This window comes from Idiotropiscis lumnitzeri, chromosome 20, assembly GCF_059441095.1.
Source record: "Idiotropiscis lumnitzeri isolate Australia: NSW breed Sydney's pygmy pipehorse chromosome 20, RoL_Ilum_1.0, whole genome shotgun sequence".
Classification (NCBI taxonomy): Eukaryota; Metazoa; Chordata; class Actinopteri; order Syngnathiformes; family Syngnathidae; genus Idiotropiscis; species Idiotropiscis lumnitzeri.
In genome coordinates, this window is record NC_142410.1 from 12,871,649 (window position 1) to 12,888,708 (window position 17,060).

A 17,060-nucleotide genomic window follows, 5' to 3' on the forward strand; every position below is an offset into this window, starting at 1 on the left:
ATATCGACCAATTTTGCAAACGTACGAGCTGTACACAAATCACGTTTAGTGCCACTGACTTATTTTGTCGCTGCGCGGCTTCCGTCGTACTTCCGTGTGTGGGTGTGGCCCATTTAGCGGAAGTTGGCCTGCTAGCTAGGCAGCAGTTGCTGCCTTGTTGCTTTTTGCGGCACCGGCGGAATTGCTGCTCGCTGATTTTGAGAGGCCGCGTGTTGCGGTTGTGATGTTTTGTCACGATGGGAAATTTGTTTGCCAAAAAGAAGCAGAGTCGAGTGACAGAACAAGACAAGGCCGTTTTGGTAAGTCATGGCTGTGCCTGAACCCGCTTTGGAAACTCTTCACTTTAAACTTATTTCTCAGTGATCACGCACTTAAAAGACTCCTTTCAACTTTTTGGGGGACATTTCACTATGTTTTGTTGTTACTTTTCAGTTCGGCGATGTATATTTTAACATTTCTGTGCTTTTCTTGTGCCAAATGTCGTCTGTGATGTGTTCAACTTGTGCTCGTTGTTGTTTTCCGGAGATGTGTTAAATGTCAAAAATGAAAAGATGTGCACGAGACCAACATGATCGCGAACATTTCAAAGACAACTTGATTGACTTCATTGATTCGATGGAAATGCACCAAATTGTTGCCTCTGCGTAATACTAAATAACGTTTTTGTTAAATCCGATTTTCAAACTTTCACAAGTTTTTATCGGTTTCCAAAAAGGTTAATTATTCTAAGACTCGCCAAACACTACTGTCATCACACAGGAATGGTTTCCTTTTAAATCCATTTCAACGGAAAAGTGAGAAGTCGTTGATTTTAAGTCGACGTAGAAAATGTAGCACTCGAAACATGCTGAGAAAACAAAACAATTTAAGACAACCTTTTGTGCCTTTGCAGCAACTCAAACAGCAACGCGATAAACTGAGGCAGTACCAAAAGAAGATCGGCCTGCAGCTGGAGAAGGAACGACTTTTAGCCAAGCAGCTGCTGAAAAGTGGCAGGAAAGAGTACGCAAGCGTCGTTGCCTGACTGCTAATTGCAGCGAGAGAACGTCACAACATTTTGAAGCATCACCTGATTGCCATTTTGCTTTTTCCCCCTCAAAATGGCCTTTCGATGTGACATTCGTTTTTAAAGGTCCTCTTTTTTTGTCCCTTGTAGCAAAGCGCTGCTCCTGCTGAAGAAGAAGCGCTATCAGGATCAGCTGCTGGACAAGACCGACAACCAGATCAGCAACCTGGAACGGATGGTGGGTCGGCCCCTCCCAGACGTCACAGCCCATCGGCGTGATGCCCGCTTGGCCTCTCCGGTGATGTGTTTTTCCAATTTTTCAGGTTGAGGACCTTGAGTTCGCCCAGATTGAGAAGAAGGTCATCGACGGCCTCCGCGTGGGAAACGAATGTCTGAAGAAAATGCACGAGGTGAGTGAGGGTGGCACCACCGTGACGTCAGCTGATTCGATGACATCATCATCATCGTCGGCTTGTTGTATATTTCAAAGTCAAGGTTGACAAAGCGCAACCTAAAAAAGTGGAGCCGCAAATCTGGTTGACACTGCGTTTGTCGAGTTTGTGAAAAGCTCAGAAAATCCAAACACTTTGAATTTGATGACCGGTTCCCATCTCAGCCCCTTGCGAGCTAAAAAGTTCCATTTGGGCTGCAGCCGTTTCTTTGTATGGACTCCATTTGTGATTGAGTCTAAATTTGCTTTGCCGCCTTGTGAAATGTACTTTGATGGTTACAAAAAGGAGCGTTTGTGCTTTCATGTCACCCGTTGCGTGCGGGCTCCTTCCTATTGGCTCCTTTTCACAATTTCTGCTTGATTTTCACATGCAACTTGAGAAGGAAGCCTCCGAAAATCAAAAGCCAATTTGCAACGTGAGCACGGGGACAAGAATTAAAGCTGTGAGCTTTTTTCTTCCCCCCCCCTTTCTCTCTTCCAAGGTGATGTCCATCGAAGAAGTCGAGCGCATCTTGGACGAGACGCAGGACGCCGTCGAGTATCAAAGGGTGAGCGGACGCCGCTGCCAGTTTTTCCGCGTCACACGTCCGGTCATGTTGCTCACATGCATTTCGCCTTTTCCCGCCAAAATTGCTTCATTCAAATTTTCCGTTTTGGATTTGACTTCATCCATCTTATGAAATAACTGGCAGAGTGATTTGTCAGTGCAGCATTCAAAAATACGTGCGAGACAAAGTGGCCCCACCACGTTTGTGCAGCATAAAATGCAAATGCATTACGAATGATAAACTTACGGTCCAAGCGTGAATAGTTTTTTTTTTTTTGGCAATTCAAATAAACGAGTGTGCGTGCGTGCGATCATCTTCCCTGTTCAGCAAATCGACGAGATGTTGTCGGGCTCGTTGTCCCAAGAGGATGAAGACGCCGTTCTGGCCGAGCTGGAGGCCATCACTCAGGTGCTTCGTCGTCTTATGATGATGATGATGATGATGACGACGCTGACGCGCCAGCTTAACCCTTTCTCTCCCGGTGACCTCCTGCAGGGAGACGTGCTGCTTCCCGACGTCCCCTCGCAGCAGCTCCCGGACGTTCCCGAGGCCGGCGAGGAGAAAGCAGGTTTGTCATCTCTCAGGTGAACATGCAAAGGCGATGGCCATTCTGGGATAAAATGCGGATAGTTCTGGAAAATTCCTTTGGAATGATTAGGAATGCCGTTGGGCATCTTTCACTCATTGCTGACTCCCTAATCGCGATTGAAATATTTTTATGTCATCAATTGTTTGAGTTAAAAAAAAAAAAAGTCCCAATGTTATTTATTTATTTTTTTTTTTTTTAATCTAACACAGCTCATGTCTCCTCTAGCAACAGAACGTCCAAGGAAGAAGGCGGAAATGTTGGCCGCATGAAGATGGGCGGGAGTGACCTTCTAATGACCTTCAGCCGGTTCACGACTCGGAGCGCCGAGCGCAACAATATTTTTCTGAGAAGGCCTTTTGCATTCGCCAATTCGGATCTGCAAAATTGTTCGGCAACTTTCCTGTGTCGCATGGCACACGCGTGTGTATGAATGGACCATATTCGTTGTTTTTTTTTACTTCAAAATATTTCCAATGCCGCCAATTTAAAAAAATAAATAAAAGCGGACTGGAAGGTGGCCGTTTTTGAAGCATTTTTAAAAAAATGTTCAACTCATGTGAGAAGCTTCTTAGTGTGGATCCTTTTCACAATAAAATGCGCTTTCTAAGCTTTTATCTGCTGCTGTTGTTTGTTTTGACCACCAGGAGGCAGCACTTTTCCTATGTATTTTTTTGCATTCATTCCATAGCCTTGATACACGACTCAAGGTCTGTGTTCTAGTAGCGCTTTAAGCGTTTAATAAGGAGGCCACAGAAAAAGAAAACAAAAGTGGTAAGGCCGTGTTTTTTTAAGGTGAAATGCAGGCGGGTTCTAGTCCATCGATCTTCTGATGAGATCACGAATAAATGTTCCAATATCGCCATACTGCTATTGGGCATGTCAATTAGTGCACAACACAATTTTGCATCACTTTCTCCCTAACATGCGACACAAGAGTGAAGAAATGACAACTTTGTGATCAGCAAGCATGAACTGCTACTAGTGCAGCCACTGACATAACATCTAGCACATCTCTACTTGTACAAGTTATCTGCTATAGTGCAGTTTGGCCTCACCAGGAACGTGTCGTAGTTGACCGACGATATGCTCAAATTGTACTCGTGGTTTCAGCCACAAGGGGGCAGCAAAGGCGCGTTTTCTGTTGATTATTTTTTGGAGTGCTGATGAATGGAGCGACTGAGTGGGTCCACGCCACGCGCGTGTAGGAGTGGGCGGCGCGCGCCACCGACGCCAGTGAGCATGAATCACACGCGTGGATGTCGAGGCGCGTGACAATACGCGCATTCACGTTCTTCAAGTGACCTTCACCCTTCCTCGTCTTTGGCGCCTTTTTGCTGGCCTTGCTCGAGTTTTGGGCCTGTGAGGTCAGCACCAGGTCGAACCAATCAGACGTTTGCTCGCTCCAACGCTGGGGTGTGCGCGTGCGTGTTGCGAGTGTCTAAATTGTTTGTGTTTGTGCGTGTCAGCACGAGAGTTTTGGTGTGCGTGTGTGTGTGTTTTGCAAAAAAGGAGGAAGTGATGCGTTCAAAGTGCCATCTTTCCATTCTTCTCAACGGTCGAGGCCGAGGGGCGTGGTGACGCAGTGCAGCGGGCGTGGCCACTGACGACGGGTTGACAGACGCAGTAAAAAAATATGGACACGCGACTCGAAATCTGAACACGCGTTGGAATGTCAAAGTTGTTCGATTGGAGCTGTCGGAGTGGTTCGGCGCCGGCTTTACGTCATCAGAATCCGCCTCTCCCAGGGTCCGCGAAGGCGGCACCGTCCGCCTCTGCAAACGACGCACGCACGCGCGCACGCTGGCGTGGGTTCGCCGGTGCGCCGTCGGCGGGACTTTCCTATAAAAGAGGACACCGACACACCGGCTGAAATCCCGTCACACGTTCACGCCGAGTCACGCCAGCAACATGTCCAGAACCGACGAGGTCCACCGGATCACCGAGAACGTCTACAAGGTAGCAAGCACGCGCACACACACACACGCTTGATTCATGATGAACGATCAACTCTTGTTCACCATTTTTTCCCACGCTTTATTTGAATGGATTATCGCTAGCATCTTTTCCACAATTCTTTGTCTCTCTTCTGATCTAATTCGTCTCAAATTGTGGCCAACGGAAGCTCCTTGCCGGTGTTGTCATTTTGTTTGCCGCTCTCCTTGCCCACTTGCAGCGGCATTGCATTTGCTTCAATGCACTTTTTCTTGTTGTTGTTGTGCGAGGGTGCTGGGAATGATATTAAACGCTGGTGCAGCAGACTAATTAGTGCAAGAGTGTCAAACTTAAGGTGCCTGGCCCAAATGCTGCCGGCCACATCACTCCTGGGGTCCTCAGTCGTTGTAGTACGATGATGATGCATTTGTAACATAATTGACAATTGTTAGAATGCGGGCCTGACTCATTTCATATCAGCAAAAAAATGCTCTCTTTTTTTACGCAAACACGTTACCTCATGAGGCAGAAATAATAACACGCAAACATCCCCCCCCTAAAAATTGCAAAAGCTAAATTTTGCTGCTTTTTCTCTCTGTGGTGAAGTTAATCAAATACTAAATGGCAAAATCTTGCTTTTGGAAGTCGTAAAGAACCCCCAAAACAAGTTATTTTAGTCAGCATGCATCAGGTGAACGCCTCACCATTGGGGGTCAGAGGTCAAATGGGCAGCACGAACATCGCAGCTGGCTTTTTTCCCACTGCCGTCGCGTTTCCATCCGGCTTATGAAATGTGTTCCCCACTTGTGGCGATGTTGACGCATGAAATTGTTCCAAAGGGGCCGAGTGGGCGTTTTGTTGGGGGGGCGGGGCATAAGACGACCCGTTGGAGTCACGTGAGGCCGAAGCGCCGCGACCTTTGTCGGACGTCTCGCTGGCCGGCAGAGTGAGACCTCGGTGCGCCATCAAAGATGCAAACGTGCACTTTTGCCATGACTCATGCTGTGCGCGTGCACGTCAATCGTCCATCTTGATGTTGGGATTGCTCCACACTCGAACGCGTCTCTGGGTGTGTGCGTCTCCCGCGGAGTCGTGATGATGTGTAGGGGTTGTGTGTCTTGTTGTTGTTGTGACAGAAAGACAAACAGGCAAACACCGTCTGCGCTCCCTCGCAGTGCCACTTGGAGTCCCAGCATGCCGCAGCCCCCCTCGAACACACACACACACACACACACCGCTGAGTACACTTTATTTTCGACTTGGCTCTGGAAAGATTCAAACCAAACGTCGCAAGCATCACTCAACATTGGGCCGACCCCCCCCCCCCCCACTAACCCCCTCCTTCCCCATCAACACCCCCACCGGTTTGCGATGGCACCATTTGGCTGTGCAGCGATTTTCCAGCCCAAACACAAAGCCGACTTGCGACTCTTTATGTAAGCGTTGAGTCATCGCGCACGCACACATGTCATCCCCCCCCCCTACCCCCCTCTCCACGCCCCCCCCCCATGTCTTTACATAAGAGAAGATTCCCGCGCACATCCGTTTGCCCTCCTTGTTTTCTCCTGCCGTGTCGTCATCCTGATTGTGGTTCGACTCAGCGTAACGAGAAGCCCAAGCAGAAATTCTGGTTGGAAGGACGTCGACTCCAACGAGTCGACGACGTAAAACCCTAAAAAGGATCGGACAGAAACACGTACGGCAGATTGCAGTCACGCCAGTCCACTTTCTTGCTGAGGTTCTCCTCGCTCGGAGGAGGAACAACATTTTGTGGTCACCGCTCGTCCAGACTGAACTTCGCACGAGATCCGGGACGAAAATTGGATATCGTTGTCTTATGAGATCGAAAATTCGGACCGGCCGGCGCGTCCGGGCGAGACGTGGAACGCGACTAGTGCCGCGACGACAATGACGTCCGTCCTCGCGCCGAATTCGAATCGGTTCGAGGTTTTGGACGAGCGACGAATTTAATTTTGTTGAATGGTCGCACAAAATAAAAGCGACCGCATCCACGTCGATTTTTCAAGTTGGGTAGCGGCCTTCTTCGAAAATCTGATGCTAAAGATTTGAGTCAAGTCAGCGCGCCATTTTTTTTTTTTTCAACGAACTGAAAACAAAAAAGTTAAACGATGGAAGGTTTTTGCTTCCGTTTGATTGGGAAAGTTGATTTGAAAGGCAGACGCGGTCGCGAAGGTCCGACCGGTCGGTCAAGGCGCCAAGGTGAAGTGGCAAGTCACATGACCCGTGATGTCACACCGCGCTCAAACTGGACCTCAAACAACAACCGCCCGCGGAAAAATCATTAGCAGGTGCAGCGGGTGATTGGTCAAGGTCGGACAACTCACGACACTCCTACTGCGTGTGTGCGTGTGTGTGCGTGTGTGCGTGTGTGCGTGTGTGTGCGTGTGGCCCAGTAAAAATGAGATTTTGCTGCAAGTGGTTCTCACTCAGTCCCTGACTAACGACGACACGCGTGTTCTCGCCGCAGTCCATCATGGAGCAGTTCAACCCGTGCCTGAGGAACTTCGTGGCGATGGGAAAAAGCTACGAGAAGGCGCTGACCAGTGAGTTCCTCACAATGCTCGCCGTCCGTCCGTCCGTCCGTCCGTCGGCCTCTTTTCATGTCATGCGCCATCACTTGGTCTGCTTCTTTCAAAGTGTGTGCGTGCGTGTGTGTGTTTCGGCCAAAACATTTTAAGATGTTTTAATGTGGCAAAATGAAAACTAAAACCATCACGAGTGCTTCCCATCCCAAAACTGTTCTTAAGTTGTTTATGTTTGCCTGTACGTGCGTGTGTGTGGGGGGGGGGCTTTTGTGTGTGTCTTTGAATGCGGCTGCACAAAGAACGTGTGCTCGAGTGTATATCCCGTACGTGTGTGTGTGTGTGCGTGCGCACGGAGAACGGAATGCGCATTTCCGAAGGCAATTAAGTAGGACAGACGTCGTCGTGAGAATTGTGAAACGGGAGCAGCTGGGAAGCGTCAAACGGAGGACGAGACGCTTTGCATTGTGGCCAACGGGCAACTTTGGGCGGGACGTTTCCAAACGACATATTTCGTCGTTCTCGAGTTTGTCAGCGAATGAGCATCGATAGCATCTTTCCAAAATGAAAAAGATTCATTCCGATCATTTTTTTATGATCCTGACTTGAGCCTTTCCCCAAAGTCTCGGCCATCTTCGGTTCATAAAGCGGCGCAATGATTGACGGGCGCCGTGGCATCAATGTGGATTTGAGGTCAGCATCGTTTTTGAGTCGATGACAACGATGAGGGTTGAATAGCGGTTTGTCACGTCGCTCGTCAAAATGTTATTTCCGAGACGCTTTGGAAAGTGAAGCCGCGTTGCGAGCGAGGCCGCCATTGCCGACTTGTCCAGTTCACTTCTGGCAAAACGTAAAGAGCAAAAACAGCCTCGCTGCGCAGAATTACCCGCCTTCAAAGTCTGATTTGGCCGTTGAACTCGTGGCCTTCCGCAAGCGTGCGAGCGCTCGCGACGCGGCGGACGAGGCTCCCGTTTGCCGAAACTTTGATCTTTTCGCACGTTTGTCACGTTAAGCTTCTTTTCTAAATCCGTTCGGCTCGCCCGTCGCCTTGCACTTTGATTGACAGCTCCTATTTTCTTTTCGTCCTTTGGGAAGGTTGAAGACCGCTTTGGAAATGTTTGCGCCCGATTGCGCTTGGCACTTTTGCCGTTTGCCGCTCGCCTGGCTTGTTGTGCGGCCGGCGTGGGATCGGTCGCCGCTCGGTGACGTGCCTCGCAACTGGCTGGCGACCAGTTCAGGGTTCAGGGTGCGCCTTTCGCCCAAAGTCAGCTTTTGCTACTAGTTGTCGTCAAGTCGTGCGGACTTTAGCCCCACTAGTAACGCTACGACTATCGCCACGGTAACGGCAGACGAGTACGCGAACCTCAGGCAGATTTCTTGTCAAGGCTTTCCAATCCAATCTTTTCTCGCCTTTTTCAATGTCCTCGATAGGCCGCTGGGCCAGAAGAACGTCACGAGTAAGACTTAGCTCTCCTCGCGCGCATTTTCGGACAAGTCGCGAACGAGTGCGCCGGTGCCTGCAGATGACGGATGTGGACTTTTCCCATATTGCGTGTTTGCAGGTGTCACGTGCGCGGCAAAGGGTTACTTCCACGCTCTGGTGCGGATGGGCGAGGTGGCCGGCGACAGCCAAGGCGCCAAGGAGCTCGGTGAGTCCTTGTGCTGGCTGGAGTTGGTTTCCAGACACAAAGAAAAGTGGTCAGCGAAATCAGAGGCTGACTTTGCGCCAATTTGGACACTTTGAAAGTAAACAACAAAAGGATATCAAAATATTTTCGATGGAATGATCCTTGACTCCAATTTAATGAGTCCCAATTAACGGCGGCCTGCATGAAGGCTGCTAATAGCGCCCCTCGGTGGCCAAAGGAGGAACACCACAACGAGCGCGACCCTCAATTTCATTGCTGCACGAAATCTGCACGCGTGCTTGAGTGCTTGACACTTTAAAAAAGGAAAGAAAAAAGTTTGGGATGTTTCATTTATGGTTCCACGTTTTGATGCAGTACAAAATAATAGAATGCTATTTTTTAATTCCTTTTTTTTAAGTGTGTGTGCTGGAATTTGCATTCTTTCGAATGGGTAAAGCAATGGCTTCATGTTGAGCGTGCTTGCGCGCGTGCGTGCTCCATTCAGCGTTGTCTTGCGTGATGCCGAACGAGTGGACGAGGACGTGGTTCGTCCCACTCGACGCGTCATCGTCGTTGTCGGCGCGTCTATCTTCGCCCACGCTCGCTTTGCTGTCGGGAAGAAAACGTCGGCCGCTCAAAATAGACGAGCGGGGCTCCTCGGGAGCAGGAGGAGGGAGATGCTCGGCTGCGGCGTTTGTCTTCCGCCGGGCCGACCAAATATGGTCACGTGGGGAAGGGAAGGCAAGGCGGGAACATGGGGAAGCGCCGGCAGTTCCGCTTGCCCTCGTTGACCAAATAAGGGCGCGGAAGTGAAGCGCTCTTCGCCTCGCCTCCAATCGGCCTGCCGCCAAGCTTTCGAGCGTTAGGATAGAAAAACTAAGACCAAGAACGCCAACAGGAACACGAACACGGCTGCTCCTTGTCAAATTTGCTGGCACATTTTCTGCTCTTGAGTGTGTGAAACAAACAAACAAAAAGTCTGACGCTGTTTCAGTACTTGTGTGTGCGTGTGAGAGAACGCGCATGAAAGGCACCGAATGTGGTCCACTCGTGCGACTTGTCAAGTTTAAAACGATTAAAGTGAGAGAAAGTTGCCGACGACTTGGCGTTTTTTTTTTTTTTTGCATCATTTGTGGACTAGAAAGTGGCAATTGTTTTCTAAAAACTTGTTTTTGTGTGTTTTTGCAACGCGATGCATATTCAGAAGAAACAGCATGTAGGTAACGCATGTGTCACGTGTCACGTGTCTTTTGTCACGCAGGCGCTCTTTTCATGTTTCGTGGCGTCATTCTTACTCATTTGCTCATTTGTCCTCCTCCTCTTTCGCTTCGTCCTGCTCCATATCTTCCTCTCCCTCCTCTTCCTCGTCCACATCTTCATCCTCTACGACGCCACCGTCCCAAACTTTGCCTGATGCCGTTTGTGTGCTCCGCAGGGGAGGTCCTGTTTCAGATGGCCGAAGTGCACCGCCGCATCCAGATCCAGCTGGAGGAGATGGTGAGCGTCACGTGCTGGTGGTGAAAAGTGAGGCCAGTCATTGACAGAGAAAAAAGCCCAGCAAGAATTGGCGTTGAGGGCTGAAGGGGGGGCCGCGAGGGCACTGCCCCCCACCCTCCAAAAAAATATGCCGGAAGGTGCCAGATCAGATCATCTTGCCCCCCAGGAAAAGAATCTGAGCTCCGCCTCCCAACTGTTTTCTGGACTTGTGTTCCGTTCCGCACAAGTTCATTTGAAAATGGCTTTGATCACATTTACACAATATATGCCTGCGAAATTTCAAATTCATGAGGAAATTACTTTTTTTTTCTTCTCAAATGAAAAAAAAAAAATCGGAGTTCCAAGCCATGGTTGACATTTCAAATTTGGCTTTCAAGCAAAGTTTAGCGATTCATGCGGAAGGTCTTCGGACTGGTTAGCATTAGCAATTAGCATTGTTGAGGCTCATTTTGAATTTTCTTGGTTTGTTCCCAGCTGAAGTCGTTCCACAACGAGCTGCTGACTGAGCTGGAGAAGAAAGTGCAGATGGACGCTCGCTACCTCAATGTAAGCGCCGGCCGACATTTTGCGCCGCCGGCCGTCGCGTTGCGCTCGATTTGCTTCGACCGCCGACCGGCGCTCTGCTGCCCCCCGCAGGCGGCGCTCAAGAAGTACCAGACGGAGCACAGGAGCAAAGGGGAGAGTTTGGAAAAGTGCCAGAACGAACTCAAGAAGCTGAGACGCAAAAGTCAGAACGGAAAGACGGCCGGCAAGTACGCCGACAAGGACGCGCAGGTCAGCGGCGGCCGCGTGACGTGCGAAACGCAAACTGGTCACCACGTATTTCCTTGCTTGAGATTTGCCGCCATTGTCAAATCAAAACGGAGATTAGATTCAAATGTTTTTTTTGGGACAGCGCTTACCGCAAATGGCAATATGCAAATGAGGCCGAGTGTCTCGCGGTGCTTTATGTAAGACGGCGTGCGTGTGCGCCACGAGTGGCGCCGTCTCCCACTCGAGCGTCACTCGGTGTCACGTGACACACTTCCTGTCGTGTGAAGCGGTCCATCAGCACACTGGAATTTTATTTAGATTTTTCTCCACCCACTCCCTCCATTTTGGACCCGAACCGAATCGTTTCAGTGCCACGTTCGGCTTAAAAGTCAACGTTCAGGTGCTCAAGATGGACGCGCCTTTTCCAAAATATCTTTTGGCATGAAATTGACAAGTTTTCACTGGGTGCCAATGTGAGAGTGAATGGTCACCCGGCGACCGGTCCGCCTTCGTCGCATGCTGACCCGCTTTGCGAGCGGCAAAGTGATGATGCAACACTCAAGTGTTTCCTGATCTGGGGGAGACTGCGTTGTCATGGTGACCAGTCTGACGGGAAATCCTCCGTGTGTGTGTGTGTGTGTCTTGGACCTTTTGAGCGATCGTTTTGCTCCGTTGTCGTCCCAGCAGATGAGCGGCACCATGCCGGAGGCGGGCGTCAAAACGCTGACCGGACCTCCGCAACTGGCGGCGCTCCGAAGCGCCGGCGGCGGCCCGCAGGTGGCGCCACCTTCCCTCGTTCCAAAGTCACTCACTGGTTGCTCGATTCGGAACACAAAGTCACGACTCCTCGCTTGTTTGTCGCTTTGATGGCGAGCGTCCCCAATCGAGTGACCAGGGAGGACATTCCCCAGAGATTTGTCTCATGTCAATTTGCGACGTGGAAAGTTGAACGTGTTGATCACGTGTGGCCGCAGAGGCTGACGGAAGGCGGCGCCGAACACTACCAGCGGTGGCCCGAGTCCAAAGCGGCGGCGGCGGCGGCGCCGCAAGGCAAGACGTCCTACTCCAACACGCTGCCCGTGCGGAAGGCGGCGCCTGGCAGGAGCAAGACGTCGCTGAGTAAGTCAGGAGACGCCGCTTGTCACGTGACGCTTCCGAAATCGTGTCACATGTCACCGCACCGCCCGCTAAGAACATGTCGCGTGGCTCTCCAAACACCTGATGTGGCGGGACGAGACGTCACGTGACCCAAGCGACATGTCAGCTGGCGCAGAAACACGTCACTCCGCCGAACGGAACCATTTCACGTGACCCACATGGCGCATACGCGTCACCAAAAAAGGCACAACGCCACGTGACCATCAAAAAGATGGTCACGTGACACGAAAAAGAGTCTGAAATGTCACATGCCGTTTGGCGCCACGTCATGTGGCGTGCACGCGCGCGTGTTGCGAAATGCGGCGGACGTGCGACACGCGCCTAACGTTTGTTTGCTTGCGGCCGCCAGCGGAGCCTCGCACGCTGCCGCGCTCCAGCTCGATGGCGGCGGGCCTGGAGAAGAAGGAGCGCGGCGGACGGACGGCGCGGGTGCGCGCCCTCTTCTCGCACGCGGCCGGCGACAACGGCACGCTGCTCAGCTTCCAGCAAGGCGACGCCGTCACTTTGCTGGTGCCCGAGGCTCGCGACGGTTGGCACTACGGCGAGAACGAGAAGACGCGCATGTGAGTGCGGTCGGCGTCAGGTGACGGGCCGCGCTCACCTGACGCCGACCTCTTGTGATCCTCAGGCGAGGCTGGTTCCCCTTCTCGTACACGCGCGTCATCTCGGAGGACGACGCCGACGGCCGACTTCCTGTTCACAGGTGAGTCGTTGGAGGGTTTTCGCCGGTTTGCTCTCCGACGTATTTGTTGCGCAACGTATGGTGTCGTCGGCAAAATGTGCCTACTCGTTCCCATCTCTGAAAACGTGTCGTTTGTGTGTTTTCGGCGTCGTGTGTCATACTTTTGCTTTTGAAGATGATGCGACGTCGCTCGCGTGTCGTTTGTGTGCAGCTTCCATCCTTGGAGGAGCAGCAGCACAGGAAACCTCCTGGACAGAGACGCCACCTTCGCCGACGGCCGCGTCCACACGCTGGCCAGGCAGCCACGCCCCTACAGCGTCACCACGCCGGGCTTCTCGCAGGTCTCGTGACACGCCTCGACATGCACGGATGGCGCTTGAAATCGCAAAAGTTCACAGGAAGCAATGCGGTCAGGACAGTAAAAGGTGACGTGTGGCGATGATGTCATCGAAATGAAATGAGCCCAGACAAGTCACGTGAGACTCGTCAACCAATCGGAGCGTCGAGGCCTCGACTCACAGCCGGACTTTGGTTTTGAGTTCCATGAAGGCGGATGTGGAGGTGGCGGCGGGATTCGGTATGGATCAGGCGCGTAGGCGAGCGCAGTGACACGCGTCAGCAGCTGACAACGACGCTTATGCAACGACGCCGTTGCATCACTCGACGCTTCGTAACACACCGACACCCGCGTGGGGAATTTCTTTCTCGCTCGGGCTTCACGTCAGCCCGACAACGCGTGCTTGTCTAAGGAAAGCAATCTTCATACGCCTCGATTTGTTCAGGCTCAACCTTGTGAAGGGTCACGACCTTCGTGTTCAACGGCATCTCGATGTTTGCCTTCCATGAGGTCATTTAGCGAGTCACGGAAGTTGCTGCGATGATCTTCCCCCCCAACTTATTATTTTTTTTTTAGAGGATGTCCAACAAGTTGCTGAAGAGGCCAATCAGATGTTCAAATATAGAATAATCGCTAGTAGTGCAAGAGCTCACCGTTAGACATCACACTAAAGCGTGATCAACTGACCTGCAAGTGACACTTGCTGTCACCACAGCAAGCAAAACTTGTTCTTTTTTTTTTTCATATGTGACCATGAAGCATTTGTGCGATTGTGCTCTGCGCGCTTCCGCCGCTTCGGCCCTCTGATGCAAAAGTCCAAAATGTCACCCCATTTTGTTGCTTGCGTTCATTTGCTGCCCTCTGGCGGCGAGTAACGTCACTGCAGTCCGGCCCTCTTTCTGCTCATTGTTCAATTGCTGCTTTGCATTGGTTTTTCACGTCGCCTTCTTTCTTGTGTTTGTGCGGGCAGGCTGCGGCGGACGAATACCACCTGGCGTCGCGTTTCGCCAGCAGGTGAGCAACTTTACTTTTTGTCTTCATGCCAGTTGCAAACGTGAACGTGACACGCGTACACATTTATTTTATTAGTTTGCGAACCTCATCAGCGATTGAGCTGCTTTCTGGCCACGACCATTTTCTTGATTTATTTTCAGATTGATGGTTTTATTTTATTTACATTACATTTGACTCTTCTGCTTTTTCCTCTGTGCGTGTAGTGCTTCCGAAGTCAAACTCATTTCCACGGTGTGATTACGGGCAGACCGAGTGAGCTGCTGATTGACAACCGCAAGAGGAAGTTGCGCCCACCAGGGAGCGCTCGCTGCAGCTGTTGGTTAGTGGGTCGCTTGTCCGTGTCGAGCGCAGGTGCGAACGTCTCTATCACACGTGCGCTGATCTTCAGAATCTCAACAATAATCTCAATCATCCGAGCGTGTGTGTGCGACTTGTGTTTACGGTGATGATATTCCCACGCTGTGATGGATGACATTCTCAAGTGGATGATCGTTTCATTATTCTATTTAATGACATGATTATGTAAGTTGACATCATGTCGACACTTTTGCACGTTTCACGAGTGTAGCCTCTATTATTTACATGATTATGTACAGTATATTTATTGACATGATGATGTATAGCTGCAAGAGTCATTATTACGATGACTCATCGTGAGTTGTTACACCCAAATCAGATTATTTATTTATTTTGCAATTAAATGCCAACACCAAAGCACTCCCAGAAGAGGAATGGCACGAAGGTCTGTACAGAGGAAATGCATGCTTTAAAGGCAACAAAAACGCTGACGTCAGCTTCAACAAATATATCAATAAAAATGTATTCACCCAAAACAATCAGTGCAGTCTTCCTTTTGCACTTGGAAACGCCAGCAGATTCTACAACCCCTGAAAAAAAACACGACAAAGAGTTCTCCTGCCATGGCATCAGCATGAACACATTTCACAACTTGTCCAATGTTGCTGAAAAATTCTGTTTGAATTCAACCGACATCGGCTGGGATGGAAAGATTCTGCCACCTAGTGGTGACCACTGCACAATGCACACAAAATCTCCTTTTTGAAAACTAAGTCGAAAAGCTCGCGCAATCGATCGTCACTGAGCAGAAACGCACCCCCCCCAAAATTGCTGGTCCATCTCAGTTTTATCAAACGGTTTTGTCAATTTTAGATGATATTGTTGCTTTTTTTTTAAACGCGTCCATTCGTGTGAAATCACATTTACGCAACATCTTTCATAAATAATAATAATAATATTCCCTTTATTAGTCCCACAATGGGGAAATTCGAGTTTCGAACCCAGGCCTCCTGGGGAGACTGGGTCCTGAACACGGCGCCTTAGACCACTCGGCCATCCTGGCATTTCATAGGAAATGACATCCGATTTCAATTGAATTCAAAGACTTTGAGTCGTGGAATTATTTTCAGAGGACTGTCATCCGTAGTGGAAAAGTAAGGGAAAAGTTTCTCGTTGGCAGACAAACGTGGCCATGCCGAATCTTTCTTGCCTTTGTAAAATTTCACGTTCGTAATCGAGTCCGTGAAGGAAAACGATCTTTTTCTCGTGTCCACGCAAATTCGAAGCCTGCGCAGTTTCACAGATGGATCCCACGATTGAGATTCGGATGAAGACATTTTGTATTTGCCCTCACAAAATTCAACCGTCCTGAGTTGCATGCAACCCGGCAAACCGGGTTCCCCCCAAGCCACGCCCACTTGCCAGCCGCTGTTGTCGCCCACCTCGATGTCCCACGCGTGCGTCCCCTCGGCCAAAGCGGAAGCCAGCACACCGGTCCACTTGAACCTTTCGGGATTCTTGGGCCTCTTCCGCGCGGCTTTGCAGCTGACACCGGTCAAATCTTCAGACAGGCTGAGCGCCGGGGCGGCCGTGTTCGGGTCCAGGATGACGGGACAGTAGGAGACGGTTTCCTTCATTCGTTGCCACACGCCCAACTTGAGGTTGCCCACATGTTTGGCTTCGTCCAGCAGAGCTCCTCGGAGGACCTCGGGCTTCCACGGCGCCACTTGGATTCGGGCCACCGCATGGTGGAACTTCCTCAACAAGGAAACCAGATCGGACGTCAGCAGCTCCTCGGCGCTTCTGATGGCGTCTGCCAGAGCGGCCATTTCTTTGTCCAGAGCGGCCATCTTGTTTGCCATCATCTGCCGCTTCTTCTGCTCTTCCTTCTTCACGGCAGACAACGTGGCCTCCTCCTCCATCAGCAGGAAGCGCCGAAGCTCCTCGAAATCCTTCTTAATCTTGCTTACGACCTGCTCCGTCTGGACTCGGATGTAGGCCGCTTGCTCGTCGCACTCGCTTCGGATCGCGACGTAATCGTCCAGTTTTGTCTTGGCGTCCCGCAGGCCTTTCCGGAGATTCTTTCGGTGCGCTCGCACAACTTCATCGAGCGGACGGAACTTGTGGCCGGCGTGGATTTTCTCGTCTTTGCACACCAGGCACACGGGCTCCTGGTGCTCGGAGCAGAAGAACTTCAGTGTGTCATGGTGGGAGCTGCAGATGGCCGCCGTCTCCGCCGACGCTCGTGGAAAGGCCTCGCACGCGCTCCTCAGTGCCAAGTTTGAGATGATGTCCATGGAGGAACACCTCTTGAAACAAAGCGGGCACGGTCGGGCGCCGGCCTCTTTTTGCCACCATCGCTGACGCAAACACGCGCGGCAAAAGTTGTGGTTGCACGGCAACGTGACAGGATCATCAAAGATGTTGAAACAGACGGGACAGCTGAGATGGTCCGCATCTTGGCTTGTCATGCTCCTCGCAAGTCCACCAGCGGCAAACGTTCACGTCAAGCGGCTCCTTCTGCCCGAGTGGCGTCGGCTCTTTGCTATTTTTCAGTGACAAGCAGAAGGTGTGTCCTTGTTTTTGGAAATGCGTCAGCCTTCGACGCACAAGCAGACATTCAAG

At 50.9% G+C, this 17,060-nt stretch overlaps 3 protein-coding genes across 9 annotated transcripts; 2 read left to right on the forward strand and 1 right to left on the reverse strand.

Annotated features, from left to right (window-relative positions):
- The first annotated feature begins 83 nt into the window (after window positions 1-83).
- chmp6b (charged multivesicular body protein 6b) lies at window positions 84-3,206 on the forward strand. Of its 3 annotated transcripts, none has more exons than XM_088284156.1 (8): window positions 84-299; window positions 893-1,002; window positions 1,157-1,244; window positions 1,330-1,416; window positions 1,940-2,005; window positions 2,333-2,413; window positions 2,501-2,589; window positions 2,826-3,206. In XM_088284156.1, the coding sequence occupies exons 1-8, from the start codon at window positions 237-239 to the stop codon at window positions 3,022-3,024; spliced, it is 783 nt and encodes a 260-aa protein (XP_088140282.1). In that variant the 5' UTR covers window positions 84-236; the 3' UTR covers window positions 3,025-3,206. The 3 variants fall into 3 exon arrangements, with proteins under 3 accessions (XP_088140282.1, XP_088140284.1, XP_088140283.1); XM_088284158.1 differs by having other exon boundaries at window positions 85-299; window positions 2,501-2,573; window positions 2,826-3,019; XM_088284157.1 differs by having other exon boundaries at window positions 86-299; window positions 2,501-2,573; window positions 2,820-3,019.
- A 609-nt stretch (window positions 3,207-3,815) lies between these two features.
- On the forward strand, window positions 3,816-14,968 carry LOC148317881 (BAR/IMD domain-containing adapter protein 2-like). Of its 5 annotated transcripts, none has more exons than XM_088284024.1 (14): window positions 3,816-4,550; window positions 6,941-7,090; window positions 8,632-8,718; window positions 9,902-9,913; window positions 10,133-10,194; window positions 10,669-10,740; window positions 10,831-10,968; window positions 11,635-11,724; window positions 11,922-12,066; window positions 12,455-12,668; window positions 12,734-12,808; window positions 12,999-13,128; window positions 14,095-14,138; window positions 14,342-14,968. In XM_088284024.1, the coding sequence occupies exons 2-14, from the start codon at window positions 7,021-7,023 to the stop codon at window positions 14,373-14,375; spliced, it is 1,173 nt and encodes a 390-aa protein (XP_088140150.1). In that variant the 5' UTR covers window positions 3,816-4,550; window positions 6,941-7,020; the 3' UTR covers window positions 14,376-14,968. The 5 variants fall into 5 exon arrangements, with proteins under 5 accessions (XP_088140150.1, XP_088140148.1, XP_088140149.1 ...); XM_088284022.1 differs by having other exon boundaries at window positions 3,818-4,550; window positions 7,015-7,090; XM_088284023.1 differs by lacking the exon at window positions 9,902-9,913 and having other exon boundaries at window positions 3,819-4,550; window positions 7,015-7,090.
- LOC148317882 (E3 ubiquitin-protein ligase TRIM35-like) lies at window positions 14,633-16,975 on the reverse strand. Its single transcript, XM_088284021.1, has one exon. It carries the CDS (start codon window positions 16,904-16,906, stop codon window positions 15,524-15,526), a length of 1,383 nt encoding a protein of 460 aa, XP_088140147.1. The 5' UTR covers window positions 16,907-16,975; the 3' UTR covers window positions 14,633-15,523.
- Between the last annotated feature and the right edge of the window lie 85 nt (window positions 16,976-17,060).